The sequence below is a fragment of the Geospiza fortis genome, unplaced genomic scaffold (assembly GCF_000277835.1).
Source record: "Geospiza fortis unplaced genomic scaffold, GeoFor_1.0 scaffold496, whole genome shotgun sequence".
NCBI lineage: Eukaryota > Metazoa > Chordata > Aves > Passeriformes > Thraupidae > Geospiza > Geospiza fortis.
In genome coordinates this window covers 96,513-112,234 of record NW_005054529.1, presented here as the reverse complement: position 1 = coordinate 112,234, position 15,722 = coordinate 96,513, and the positions used below count along the sequence as shown (strand labels likewise).

At 38.9% G+C, this 15,722-nt stretch overlaps 1 protein-coding gene across 1 annotated transcript in view; it reads right to left on the bottom strand.

Moving 5' to 3' along the window:
• Positions 1-80: 80 nt before the first annotated feature.
• SLC44A5 (solute carrier family 44 member 5) overlaps positions 81-15,722 on the bottom strand; it is a 69,036-nt gene continuing 53,394 nt past the window's right edge. Inside the window, exons 16-23 of the mRNA XM_031063764.1 lie at positions 13,897-14,159; positions 12,743-12,837; positions 12,264-12,367; positions 10,475-10,548; positions 8,545-8,615; positions 7,376-7,464; positions 6,677-6,761; positions 81-5,093 (exon numbers count right to left, since the gene is read on the bottom strand). Of these exons, the coding sequence (XP_030919624.1) occupies positions 4,981-5,093; positions 6,677-6,761; positions 7,376-7,464; positions 8,545-8,615; positions 10,475-10,548; positions 12,264-12,367; positions 12,743-12,837; positions 13,897-14,159 (894 nt within the window). The 3' untranslated portion in view covers positions 81-4,980. The remainder of the gene's footprint in view (positions 5,094-6,676; positions 6,762-7,375; positions 7,465-8,544; positions 8,616-10,474; positions 10,549-12,263; positions 12,368-12,742; positions 12,838-13,896; positions 14,160-15,722) is intronic.

The window sequence follows — 15,722 nt, the reverse complement described above, 5'->3', positions numbered from 1 at the left end:
CCCCGCTCCGCTCGGCAGAGCCCCCGGCCCGCCCCGCACAGCCCCGCGTACAGCCCGGCGCGGTGCAGACGCACTCCGGCTCGTATCGAAATCTTTATTAGAACAATCCCCAAGAACTGTGAAACAGAATTAAGCACTTCCGGTATCAAAGACATTTAAACAAAAGGATTCTATTTCTGCATAGCAGAAGCAACAGGATTTAGAGCTCAAATCATCATGCTCGTGTTAATTCGGTTTTGACAAAACAATACGATCTTAAGAATCATATTAATGAAACCTACCTTTCATTTCTTAAACCTCAAAGAGCCATTTTTATGGCTTTAAAACTCATTATTTGGGACAAATGCATGTGGACATTTTGTAGCATAGGGTAACAGACAATTTTAATACTAATAGCAGTAGTATTACTTGAACATGAAGAAACACTCATTTTCAATTGTTTACAGTGCAGTACAAATTACAAATTACCCCAAAAATCATTGCCTGTATCAAAAGTTTAAAAATTTAGAACAATTTATAAAATGGTTCCAGAATAGGAAATTATCAGTCTTGAAATGGAGAAGGAACCTTATGCTTATAAACACACAAATAGATGTATTACAGTAATATATACGTAATTTTTAGCTTTATTCCTTGTGTTGTAAGTAGCAAGAGCCCAGTTCTACCCGCAGTTACACAGGTACAATACACGTGATCATTGTAAACAGAAAGCAGAATAGGCCCCACTCAGAAGTCCACTATATCACAAATTAAAGCTATTTTAAAAATCTACTGTATAAAAATGGAACAGTCTTGCATTGTTTTCATTTATTTGCAACACTATTGTTACGTTTTCTCCCGGACCACACCATCAATTTTCATAATCTCTCGACAGCAACAGTGCGCTGCATCACACAGCGCAAACACACCTGACATCCTTACTACAGTTGATTTTTTATTAGTCAATTTGAAATAAAGTGTTGGTTTTCCTCTCTAGCCTTTTCTGTTTCGTAGTCTACACGGTATAGATGAATTTCAAAATGTAAGCCAGGTAAAGTAACAGCCAGTAAGGCACTTTGTCTGCAAGGATACAGCTGTCCAGGCTGAGCAACTGGTGAAAGGGAGACATTCTGGGTTGCCCAAAACCAGTCAGTTTATTCTTCATAACCACTTCTCTGACAGCCCACTTGTGGAAGAACACTTACTGACAATTGAAGAATCAGCCTGACATTGCATCCACCAAAATATTTTTCCTGTTCTATAGCAGAACATGCAATAGTGAAATATTTCATAGAATACTAACATTTAAAGGAATATTCAGCATCCTTGGATCACCTAAGAATCATCTGCTGAATACTGTTTGGAAAAAAAATCCTCATCAGAAGAAATGATCCTATCTTCTTGTTTCTGTGTGTTGTTTCCATGGGGTTTTTTCGTTTGTTTTGTTTTGATGGTTTTGTGTGAGTGTGTGTGTGGTGTTTTTTTGTTGTTGGTGGTTTTGTGGGGGTTTTTTTGTTGGGTTTTTTTTTTTTGGTGGTGGTTTTTTTTTTTTTTGTTCTTACAAAATTTGAAGGCTTGACATTAAAACTTTGGCATAAAACATGTAAATGAAAGCCATTCACTAATATGCTTTAGTGAGATACAATGAATCCAAACCAAACTAAACAAATGTGATCACATGGATGTGATAGCAGGTATTTTATGTCTTGGTTTCTACATTCTGCTTCTTTGTGATTTTGAGAATGTTTATTTTTCTACTCATGTAAAAGGGTCTTTGTTCAGATCCACCTGCTTTTCCACAGCTCCTCCCAGGGAGAAGGTGCCTGGCATGACCCTGAGTCACGCCCCTGACCCTGGCATGCCCTGGGCAGCTCAGGAGCCTGCTGGTTCTGGGGTCTCCTACGCCTGCATCCATTAGCACCGCAAGCACTGACCCAGTGCACTGTGGGCACTGCGTCACCAGCCCTGGCGGGCTGAGCAGCAAAGCACATGGCATATGTTACTGTGTTCCACTCTCTACAGTAAAAAAAGGAATTTTTAATTTCATACTAAAGCAAGCAACAAAGTAAAAGTCCAAATCCAAAAATATCAATATTAGTACCTCCTCTGTGGTGTGCATCTGCAGACTCCGGCCCACAGGATTAATTAGGAACCATTATAATAAGATAGTCCTCAAATATCTTAGGTGAACCTTTCCCGAGTAAATATCTGTATTATTTTGACTAATTATTTGCAATTTATTTCTAAAAAGCCAATTTTAATATTAAATACTTACAACTTACTGAATTTATTGATTACAAAATCTACATGGTATTGCTTTGTATTTTCACAGTTCTCATAATTACATCGTAAGAAAATGGCTTTTAAATTTTCTTCTCAAAAATGATGATCAGTTACATTCTAAATACTTTCACAAAATAGTGAGAGGAGCAAACTTATACATATATATAATTTTTACCATATATAAATAATAATACAATTTAAAACTTTCACTTTTAGAAATTCCTTTAGTAAATGCATAGGTTTGTTACAAAAGTTTTCTAATCAAATAACTGTATACTATTTCCTATTATGTTTTATTCCTAGTAAACTCTGTGGTTACATTCATATGATAAAAAAGCAAGCTATATTCAGAAAAACGCTTTTTCAATTGAGCTCCCAATAAGACACTCGAGTAGAAATATAGATCATGTAATGCAGTTTCTTTAGCTGAAAATTAATCAGTAGTATTAAAAAAAAAGCTTTAAAACATGGATTGTAACAAGACCAACAGCTTCTTTAATCACAGAATGGTTACACATACCCCCAAAAGTTACTGACTTCATTCTCAAAAAATATTAGAATCACGGGGGTGGGTCGGGTGTGTGTGTGTAATCCATACCATGCACATAATGAGAAAGGAATGATGATGATGATGATGATGATGATGAAAAACTTAATCTCTCAGGAGTCCTTTTTTTTCCCAAAGGTGGGATTCCCAGTCCTTTCTAAAAGTCAAGTTTCCTCTAGGGTATCTCAGGAGGGGGTTACCAAAATCTAAAGGTGCCTATAATCAGCAGCTATATTTGAAACCATATGCCTTTATTTTACATTATTGGAGTCCTAAACTGAACTCCTCATTTTTGCTTCAGGGAAAAGGCTCCAGCATACATTGGACCAAAGAGAAAGCTAATAAGGATACTCCCACCTGCACCTCAGGTCACTGAATTTCAAGATTTTACCATGCCCATGACTGCAAGGGTGTGGATGGTGGTCGCTTGTGCAGCAATATGACCCCAGACCCATGGCATGAAGGACAGTATTACTGCCTTTGCAGTGATCACAGACATCACAAATCAGAGCTGTAAGTTAGAGAGCAAAATCCCATTGGGATGTAGATGGTCAGTAAACTTTCCCCAGAAACCTGCCTTCAAATCATCTGGAAAAGAATTTACACTTCTTTTTGTGACACCAATGGACATCTAGGGTTAGACAAGTATTTCCAGGTGCTGAACTCCTGTCACAGAACTGGCAAATGTATGGCACATGGCACTCCTGGAAAGTGCTGGAATAACTTTTTCAATCCACTGGAATTCATGAAAAATAGGGGCAGGCCTCAGTATAGCTGGGTCCTTGGCTCCCCCAGGAGACTAATAAATTAAAGTATTTTTAGCTCCGTCTTGGTAGTAACAGACTTGATAAACTCTCCAGTGTTAAGACTTTTTCCATCAGTGGAGCTGTTACTTAATGGCAGTGACAATTCCACTACTGGGAGGGTCATAAACCCCACTGAACGTTAATGTGCTTTCTACCAACAGGTGTATTAATGACTTTGTACTAATGACTGGGAAAATTTAACAATCAAAAAGCAAACTAAATCTTTCAGAGCATCTTTCAGTAGTTGAATAATTAATTCTGTACTATGAGAAGATTTGAGTTCAACGTCCTAGTACCTTGCTGTGTGAGCCACTGGGAGCACGGAAACGTGCAGGAAGTGCAGCCCCAGCCCTCTGCACCTGCAGAGTCATTCCAATGGCTTGGAGCCCTTCTAAGCTAGGCAGAGGCAATGAACTCCTTGTGCACACACACAGAGCGAAGACTTTCATTCAACGAAAAAAGGACTGCATTTAGTTTTCCTTTCAGTGAAGCTCAACTTCCCTGTAACACAGAATGCAATCAGAGACTTGTCAGGGTTAGGGGGATATTAACACATGTGCATCTCTCTTAGACATCAGCTAAAAACTATACATTCACCATCTTGTACCAGATGAAACCTCATTTGTGTAAACCACAAATCACTTCAGCTGCAGTGGGACCTTCTCTCAGTTATATAATCTTTTAAGCACAACTCCCATAAAACTTCACTTTAAGCAGTATCAACTTAAGTATTTTCTGACTACCTTCTTTGGGATCTGTAGGGTACCATCATGTCTTAAAAGATGCAGTTGTGGATGTGATTAAAATATCACTACATTTTTCAGTGTAGGAAATCATTAATGCATGTATAATCACAGTTTAAATAGCTGCAAACCAGCTTGTACAAAAAAATACAATCATAGCACCATATTTACAAATTTAGTACCATCTCCTCATTAACTGGAGTCTCAAACTATCTTTTTTTATGGCTAATTAGGTTATACGTTAGTGCTTCCAAAAAATTGCCTGAATTTCTTTTACAAATATACACTTATAAGAAACATTATCAAAACTGCTGTCATCTAAGGCAGCAACTTGTATTACAAAAGTTATTAAAACATCATTATACACTTATAAAAGTTTCAAATTTACATTTTCCTTTTCATAGGCACTCTATAAACTAAAACGTGGCCTTGTTTTCACAGCTGTTAGTTTAAGCATTTAAACTAGTTAAATGTTACCAATGTTGCTCTTTTTTTTTATATCAGCAAAAGGAAAAAAGAATCACCCATTAACCAGAAGCATCATTTACAGTTTTTACTTTTGCCTACTTTATACACGTTTTGCTTAAAAGTGACACTTTTTGATGTTGAGGTTTAGCGTTCATTATCCCGCTGCCTTCTTAGGGCTTAGTTTCTTCTTCCCTAGAATTCGGTGGAGGCTAGCTGACATGAAGTAGGGTTTTGCTGTAGATCCATCATTTCTTTCCAGGTCTTCACCTGAATTTACACAGCAAGACCAGTCAAAAAAGGAAACACAGTACAACCACACACACAGAGACACAAAAAGAATTGAAAAAAGGAGACAGCAGTAGACCCAACATTAAAAGAAATTAAATCAAGGTAATTTAGCTTTATTATAAAGTTGATGAATGACATTATAAAATTTCTATTTTCTTAGACCACAAGAGGTTTTACATGATGCAGAGACACAAACATCTTGTCATTTTTTAATGATAGCAATATATCCCTTTTATTCTGCAGATCTTTGGTTTGGCAGTATAGGTAGAAATTTTCAGAAACTCTCATTCCTTCACTGAACCCTGCTATTTTGGAAATCTCTTGCCAGAAAATGTGTCACAAAGACAGCCATGGAGTTAAGCACTTTCTAAAACCGGACCATTTTTCACTGCCTAAGATAAAGTTTATTTGAGAACCTATTGCGTGAATTAATAATATTCTATCTGATCTATTGTTTATTACTTAATGGGAGCATGGGAAGTAGAACAGAATATGAATCAACAAGGCAGACATTACCTTTTTCCCTATAGAAAAGTAGAAGCTGAGTGTTATTAGTGCTATGTCTGCCTGTAATCATGTTTGCTTAGAACCAAAGCCCATAAAATGAGATAAATAGGATGTAGCTCTCAACTAAATACCAATTTTGAGTTTTCTAACTGATCTTGTTCCTGGGATTCTTTGGCAACCCAGTTTTTCAGAATCCTTGCTAACCTTAGTTTCTATGGAAGTGAGGTTAAAGTGAGTGTTTAAAGAATCAGTATTACTATGTCTGCCTCACTTCAGTAATCCATAGTGTATATTTATGAAAGATGAAGCCTATGACTATTTCCCTTAGTATTATCAAATAATTTGCAAATTGCAAGAACAACCACTACCATGTAACTAACTTCTACTTGTGTCCTGCCACATGGCAACACACTTAGACCTACCAGAATGGCTTTCATTATAGAAAAATACAGCACATGGAAGGTACTACATGCTAAGGACACCTGCTTCTGATAATTCTATCCTAATTCAAGAACAGCAGATTTCTTTTGTGATTTTAGTATTCTCTATCTGGGCAGCCTGAACAGCAGTCCCTTTGATTGTTTGCCATTGGGAGTCCAAGAGACAGTTAGCTTCAAGTGGTATTTCACAGAATCTTTGAGGTAATTCAGCATAATACTTTGCTCAGGGTTATTAAACTGAAAACAAAGTACCATCTATATACCAAAGAATATATTTGTTACTGTCAAGACGCTTAAGCAAATCAATACTGTACAGGGCTCTTCACAAAGCACCCAGAAGCAAACTTAATGACATTTAAGGAACATCTGAAAAACAAAAGCCAGATATTTCCATAAACCATAAAGTTACCTTACACTTCTTCAAGTAATTCAATTTGGACACTAAAGCATGGAAGACCGTATCACAGAGCCAATATGAAAAGAAGAAGCTGCTAATTTTTCATACAGTTTGCTAGTATGCCACCAGACTTCTGTGTCTGGAAGGATGGATAAGATGATTTTTTACTCCTCTCTCCATGACTTGCAGGTATTACTGAAAGAAAATGTAGTACTTACAAAAGCAGAGGAAAAGCGTGTCGACGCACATTGCATAGACGCTGAAGAACCCGTGTGCAACTAAGTAGGAGCCAATGATGACCGTCTACAAAAAACAAACCACAATAAACCCCCAAATTTCTTTCAGCACCACTGTGGTAGTATTAACACAAGTCAGAAGTCTAGTCTGCTATGCAAATTTAGAAGAATTTAATCTCAGCTCTGTATTTCTACCAAAGGTTACTAATGCTGTGGACAGGGATCACAGGTTCAAGACACTGCATCCTAACATGTAGCAGCTTCTAGTTTTCGAGCTGGAAATAGCTCCAAACTGAAATTATTTCAACCTCTGAGGAGAATATATGCCAAGAATATTCCAAACTCCTTCAAGAATCACTCAGCCTAGAGATGTTCTGAAATTTAAGGGGGGGCTTACAAAAGGAGAGAGAGATGCATTGCAAGTCCCTTCCATTAGAAGCCACACTGTCATCAGTGTCTTGCTGCCTGGGAAATCTGAGGAAATGTGAAACCTAATTTTTCTGAAGATTCAGAGCCACTGCAGTGCCACTTCTGCCTGAAGGATCCCAAGGATTGGAGTGCAGCAGCTCAGTCCTCACTTGAGTGGATACTATGCCACTGAGACGCTGACCAAAGAAGCTGTTACCAGACCATGCACCTCAAACTGCCCCAAGCATTCAAGAAATTAAATCGTTGCCTTACCAACAATGGTACCCAGTAGTAATTTAGCATTGGCACTTCCTGTCCAAAGACTGGTATTCTCTGTGTGAAGAAAAAGAATGCAAGAACACCTGCAAGAAGAACAGGCAATTAGTTATTTCCATGCTAGCTCTAATTTCCCAGGATCTAAAGAATGGATAAGACAGAAAACAGATCCAAGGCTGGTTTCAATAAAAGTTTGTAAACAATACATTCTTCAATACTAATTATCTAACAGAAGAGATATATAAATTAATCAATTACCATGAAGATATTAATAGGCCCAGAAAGACTTTAATGAGTTATTTTGTTTCACTATTCTACTGAATTTAACAGCAAAATTAATAAATACTGTAATTCTACAGTGATGACAAAACACTTTATATCAGCTTTTGGTACTAGTTTTACTTTTGATTAAAATATAATTAATTAGTTAACTTTGAAAGTATACAGAATGCAAAATATGGCTATTTGTAAAATAGGTTTTTGAAACTGCTGTGACAATTTGGAAAAACCACAACAGAACACTGCCAAACCTGAATTTCTGAAAGTGCTTCATTTAAAAGATAGAAAACCACTTTTCTGTCACAAAAAACCATGAATAGTCTACTTGATAACTACTCTACTGAATAATCTATTTGACATCTACAGATAACAAAGAAAATCCTATAAGGATGCTAGAAATACCCTATTTCTTTTCCTATAGCTTATAGATATAAGGGGCTCAAATACAGCAAAGCTTCAGGTCCTGCAGACCTGTACCACCACATCTATACGCAATTGTCTGTTACCAGGTGAATCTCATTTGCAATTTTGTTCAGTTCTTACAAAAGGAGAACTGACTGTGGCTGACTTATTGGATGTGAATTTGGTTTGATTCAACTACAATGATGCAGCTGCAGAAGTCCTTGCACCAGCCACACATTCAAAAGCTGTAAAAGCAATTATGGAAAAGACACTGTCAAGGCAAACCAAGTGCTGAGCAGAGGGGAGAAAGGGAAAAAATGGTTTTAGATCAATCTAGCAAATCCTAGAAACACAGAAACAGATTTCCAAATAGTTAGACAAATGAGAACCTCCAGCTGCTAGCTAAGCACATATGAACATGGCAGGCATGCTTGTGGGTACCAGAAAATAAAGCATACCATTTAGAAAACAAACAAGCAGCTCACCTACACCACCAGCAACAAGGATTTTCCCCAGAAATAGAAGGAAGTCTGTAACTTTGTCCAGAACTGCAACCCTGTTTAGCAAAGGACAAATGAGACATAATTGTCACAACCAGACATTTGTATTCTTTCTCCTTAAATCTATGGATAATTGCAAAACATGACCAGAAGCTGTCTTCTGCTGGTTTTACAGGCTGACAACACAGCACCACAGACAGGCAGTGCTGAGATGGGTGCTGCTACAGCATCATCTCAGGAGGCAAAAAAGCACTGAGCCTTTGTTGGGCAAGGCCTTAATGTAGCAATGCTGCTACAGGACTGACATGGAGACTATTCCTCAAGTTGGTTTAAAAAAAATCAACCAACCCAAAACTTCAAAATATTTTTATTTCAGCCTTACTTCTAGGGGCACGGATAAGCCAGGCCAGAATAGGAGAAGTACACATCAAAACAAAAAGCCATATTTATGTAGATTGCTGGTAGGCCTCCTTTTCACTTAGTCCTATCTGGCCATCTTTCATGATGTCATAATATGCCAAATTTACTATTCTAAGATATCATGGTACAACATAGAAGGCAGGAAACTTCAGAGCGGGAAGATAATCACAGATGAACAAAGGCAGACAGAAAAGCTGATAATAAATCTGCAGGTCTCAGTGAAGCACAGCAGGGAGTTTCTGCTCAGTGTTCTGCCAGCCTATCTTACCATAAACTGCAGATAAATAATGGGATGAAAAATTAACTTTGTATTTTCAACCTCTTGACAGCACAAAGGGCCATATTACCACTGTGGATGTGGTAATACACAGTACTGACTACTGTGAAAAATAAATGTTAAGAACTACTAAAGAGACAAATCATCATTAACCTGTCAGAATTCAGATTTAGCAAAATGCACAAGATAAAAACATCTTTATTTGAAACAACATAATTATATGTCTAGCTCTTAACTATTGCTCTTACAGATTAAGAGCAAAATCATAAAGGGCAGAGAGGTGATATTCTGTAAGGAAATGAAGGCAGATTCTCTCCTATTGCACAGGCATTACTCAGTATGGAGATCACTGTCCTGATATTAGTACAGGGTAACACAGTGAAGATATTCCATCTCCCAGCTCCAGTCCTTTTCTCTTCTTTCTTTAGTGCCATTTCCACTTTCGTCTTTCAGCCCTTGCCTCCATTTCCCTTCTCCTCTAGTCCTTCACTTAATGCTTTTAAACCACCTAACCAGTTTTACTGAGTCTCTTGCTTGATAATTAGATTGCGTTGTATTGCATCAATATGGCCTGCTCCTAAGTTATTCTCCCATTATGTTTTGATCTTCCAGTAGCAAAGGAGGAGCCAGGAGCAAAGAAGGAAAGTACTGATGAGAACAGGGAGTTTGGCAACATGCTCAGTAGTGGAAAAAAGGGCCAGGAAATTTCCAAGCATCAGAGGACATCTGGTTATGTTAAAGACAATCTTTTTGAAAGGAAAGTATTCTGTCTTCTTTACTTCCACTCTCCAACACCTCATAACATTTCTGAATGAATCAGAAGACTTAGGTTTTTCTTCTTTCCCTTTCTCAGACCAAGTGGACCAAAGCTCAAAAAACAAACATATGACAGATGATGAGCACCCCATTCCCATCTATCTGCAGATCTCCTCTCAGGGGGTCCACTTGTTTCTTGGAGGCATTATTACAATGTACTGGGTACTTAGGAATTTAAAGGACCAATCACAACAAAACAATGAGATTCCATCAACTCTGCATAGGTTACTATACGGGCCAGCCCGCTGTTATACACTGAGTGTAAGAAGTGAGGGCCACATTTGAGGACAGAAGTGGCACTCAGTATTTGGAGAAGATATGGGAGAGGAAAGAAGTGTGCCCACAGAGTGCAATAGTAGGAACTCCTGACATTTCCAAGAAGGGAAGGAGATAGTCTCTTACCTCACCACATTCCGCATGAGCAAAAAGAATGCTTCCTTTGCCGAGGTGCAGAAGTTTTTACCATATATGGCAATCTGTAAAATAACAGTGGCTGTTAAGTAATGTAAATAATTAGGGTACCTTCTCATATGCCAGGATCCATCTGCATGTAATCCATAGTTCTCCCTAATTTGTGGCCTTGAAACTCAGATGAACATAAAACACTTTCCTCAGTCACCTGCTACTTCTCAATGTTTCCCATCAGGCTGGGACAGAATATTATCCATCTTTCCCCTTCAAATCCCCTGGCAATGAGCATGCCACCCCTTGTGATCTCACAGGTAGTAGACTAAGTACTTAGTTTGCTAAGCAGACCAAAAAAGGTACTTGTCAAGTGTCGCAGACATTCTCTTTGTGAAAAATCTTTTCCTTAGGATTTTTCCTTCTGAGAATCTGTGGCCTCAGTGATAGACATAAACAATAGGTTATCTGCTGCTGTGGAATGCAACAAGTCAGTCTGGATTGGCCCATCTTGGATGTTTAGAAATAATAGCCAATCCAGAACTGAGAGCTCTCTCGGACTGTGTCTGAGAGAGCGGAGTTTGTTATCATTCTTTACTTTTCTATTCCTAGCAGAGCAGCAGCTTCTGAAAAGCTCTCCTGATTTTCCTTTGTAGTATAGTATAATGTAGTATATATACAACATAATAATAAATCAAGCCTTCTGATCATGGAGTCAACCATCTCGTCTCTTCCTTCACCCAAGACCCCTTGTGACCACGGTCACAGTCAAGGGGTTCTTCTCCCTTTGCTAGTTACTTAAACTAGATTTATAGTCAGTGGAAAAGAATAGGCACTTGGAGAGCTGAAGTCAGCTGACCCCTGTAGTTATCTCCTTGGACCTGATGCTGCTTTCCCTGAAGAAGAAATCTGCATAAAATAAAGCAGCAAAAGTTATTCAGGAACAAAACTACTTCTTCCTGGAATAGTGTTCACCACGGTAAGATATACCAGAACAGCTCTCAGCTCAGACAGTTTATGAACTGTAAAGAAGATTGTCAAAAACACTTCCTCTTCAAGATGGCAAAAATCAATTGCATCAACACAGGTTGTAATGGACATCAATTGCATCAACACAGGTTGTAATGGACCCACTACAGCCACCTCCTCTGAGACGAGATGTCTGTGACTGTACCATTCAATCACCAATATTGCTTCCAATTGGAAAAAGGACATCTTCACATAAATTAACATACACAGATTTCAGCCTCGGATGTTCCAGCCAGAACATCCTAGGCTGAAATCTGTGTATGTTAATTTATGTGACGATTTCAAACTTCTCTTATCTGGAAGCTAAGAAGGCTTATTTGAGAGAAATATCACTGCTTCTGCTAGTAGAATTTGTGCTTCTAACTTCGAGGTGGAAATACAATCATCACATGCCTTCTGACCTCCTTATTCAACTACCACCTCCAAACAGAAATGTCATCAACACGCATTATGAAATAAGCTAATATTCCTGTTGAAATCAGGGTATCAATTATTGAATTACAGGGGCAGTTAACCAGTTATTCCACCCCTTCCCACTTATTCTGGGGGGGAGGGTGATGGACAAAGGGAAAAAAAGAGGTTGAAATCAGAAGGAAAAAAAAATCTTACTTTTCATAGTAGAACCACACGCATGTACTGAAAACTCCCATAAATCCCATTATCAGCAGATTCAAGTACTGCTGGCTTTTGATGAACTAGTAGTGTCTAGGATATTTTAATGTTCTAGATAGGGGAGACAACATGCAGACACGGGACATACCATGATGTAGGCATTTCTGTTTATAAATTTTAAGAATTTTTCCAAACACCAGAAACAGCACTTGAGGCAGCAGAGTAGGAATCTAGTGAAGGAGTTCTGAGTACCTGAAAAGAGCAGGAGAGAGTACATCATACATAGAACTCATTAATAGTCTTCAGAATGTAGAAAGCTATTCAAAAGAAGACCTTAAATTGTGACATTATTTTTTTATTTGTAGGTATGAACTCTCTCTGTCAACCAAATTTAACTCACTAGCTTTCAATTAGCTCAGACTCATATCCCATCTGAACTTTGCATTATGTTCCCAAGAACATAGACTCAGCTTGAGTAAATGAACACAAATTTACTGGCTTCCAACGAAACTACAGTGGATAATGTGGAATTAGTCTCTTTACCTTGCTAAAAAACAGCTTGGGAAAGTAAGGAAGCAATAGAGCAAGGAAGGTCTTAACAACCTAGGGCAGATTAATAAATCTCACCTTTCAGTTTGTGATCCAGGTATTCCAGTATTACTCTAATAAGCTGGACAATTGCAAGAATTAAGGCTCCAAATGCCAGCGAACCTGTATGGTATCTAAAAACAAAATATTTGACTGTTATGTCACACATGTGCCTATGTACATGGATATATGTATGCATATATGCATGTATATACAAATAAAATCAGAAGTGAAGGAAGGTCCTTTAGTGGGAATTACACAAAACGAATGGACCTATCCCGATCCACCACAGAGGAACAAGATGAGCCACTGGTGCTGTTGGTGTTTGTAAGTGTTTGTCTCTCAATCTGTGTACACATGTTGTGTACATGTATTTCGTGTGTGTTGCTACTGGGAGTACCTGCTCAGCATTACAATTGGTTGGATCTAGGGGCAGGGAGCTGCAGCAGCCTTGGTGCTGTAGGGCTACAGGATACAGCCTTCACCTAATAACTACATCTTCCCAATTGTGCTGGTTGGATGGACTAGAGTTAGTTTTTTTCATAGTAGCTTGTGCTATGCTATGTTTTGGAGTTCTGACCAGAACAATTATGATAACACACCCATGTTTTAGCCATTGTTGAGCAGCACTTGCACAGCACCAAGAACTGCTCTGCTCCTCACCCTGCCCCACTGATAAGCATGTTGGGAGTGCATGAGGGGCTAGGAGGGAACATGGCCAGGACAGCAGATGCCAAATGACCCCAGGGATACTTCACACCATACTGAGCTGTGCTAGGCAGTAACAGCTGGTGGAAGGAGGGGTAAGAGGGGAGCTTTTGAAGTTACGGAGTTTGTTGTTCCAAGACATTGCCACACATGAAGAAGCCCTGATGTACTGGGGACATGCCTGCCTGTGGGAAATGGGGAATGAATTCCTCGCTTTGCTTTGCTTGTGCATGCAGCTTTCTTTTACCTATTAAACTGTCTTCATCTCAACCCACATGCTTTCGCATTTTCACCCTTCAGATTCTCTCCCCCATCCCACTGTGGGGGAACAAGCAGGCAGCTGTGGGGGGCTTGACTGCCACTGAGATTAAACCCCAATGCTGACTAATCATTTTCTTATGATAGTCTAAGATTGGCTTCCATAGATGGAAAAAGAGCATTTGTCAGACACATGACAAGGCTCGCTTCCAGCTCCACAGTCTTACCGTATTGCTCGTCCAAATGAAGAGAAGAGTGGCCACAGTGGAATATCAGCTGGTTTTCTATAAGCCCAGTAATAAGAGGCAAAGGCACCAGCAAGGGTACACTGACCCAGTGCAATTGCAAAGTTCACCAGCCAGAGAAAGACAAAGGCATTGGCTAACTGGAAGATGAAGATGTACTTATGGTACAGGCTTTCTCCTCCATAAAAAGCAAAAGTACACTGAGCACCTGGGCACAATTTAGTCACATTGGTTGTGTTAAAAGTCTAAATAGAAAGAAAAACAAACAATCGTAAGTAATGAATTCTATATACATAGCATCTGAAGTTTAGCAGGTTAATACAAATAACATAACTCTGCTTGATGTTTTTCATTACGTCATTCAAAACTGCAACACTACATAACCCGTTTACATATTTAAGGATTCATATCAAGGATTTATGCAGTCTTCTGCAAAGACTTAACTTCAAACTAGGTACTGGCAAACAGGGTTGTTTACTACATCCCTGAAATTTGAATAAATGAAATTTGAATTTCAGGAATCTACTTTTAAGATATATGAATGCTTTGTTAAAGAAAATCTGCTCAATTAAAACAAAAATAGAATTACTTGAAAACTAGATGCCAAATTGTATGTTCAGGTAAATCACTGTGGTTGAAATGAAAAATGGAGCTATACAATTTAATGGAAACTGTGGATGTGGTCACAACTTAGTTTATGTATCTCAGACCATTAAAAAAAGGAGTAATCTAAACATTTAATTACTTTTCCCTATTTCTAGTGTTCATTTCATGTATTTGCTTGGTTTGGACACAAAATGAAACCAGATCAATTCTAATTCCTTTATTTTGTAGTGTTTAGCCATCAGCAGGGTGTGCATCACCACTGCAATACAATGAAATTTAATGCTCATTGCCTCTTGTCCCACTGCTGGGTCCCCAGAGCAGAGCCTGGTTCATGCTCTGCCCCTCCCTGTACACAGGGATACCCTGGGCTGAGGCCCCTCTCTCTGGGGCTCCTCTCCAGGCTGAGCAGCCCCAGCTCCCTCAGCCTTGCCTGGGAACCGAGATGCTCCAGGCCCTTCTCAGCTCCAGGAGCTCCTGTCCCTGCTGTGCTGAGGGACAGAGCTGGGCACAGGGGCAGGATCACCCCTGACCTGCTGAAAATGCTCTTCCTGAAGCACCTCTTGGCCCCCAGGACAAACTGCTGGCTCAGGGACAGCTTGTTGCCCCCCAAGATCCCCAGATCCTTCTCCACAGAGCTGCCCTCCAGCAGGTCACCTGCAGCCTGTGCTGGTATACAGGGTTATTCTTCCCCTGGTGCACAACATTTGATAAATATATCTAGTTTTTAAAGAATCCTTAAATTCAAACCCACAGCCAAGTAAAAAAAAATTGACTTTGAAGGCAAATTTATTTTGAAAAATTTAATTTGAAGGCAGAATTAAAAAAAACCCAAAAAACCAAATATTTTTGGAGCTTCATAAAGGTAATTACTGTACCAGAAGAAACTAAGCTTCTGCTTCAAATCATGGCTAGTCCCTGAGCAACTTTGAGGTGCAGCTTTCAACGTTTACCACTGCCTTCAGAAGACCTCACAAATTCAAGAACATCTTATTTTTGTCTCTTCCTTTCTCACTCTGTAAGTTAGAATGCTAACATTTACAAGACAGTTTAGCAGAAAAACTAGTTTATGTCTGCAAAACAAAGTGTTACCTGAACATCAGGTAATATTTTCAGATTTAACATGGGGACTCATTACTTAAAACATGCAGATTTTTTGCTAGAAGTGCATTTAATAGTGATTAAGAAATGCAGCCAGTATAGCT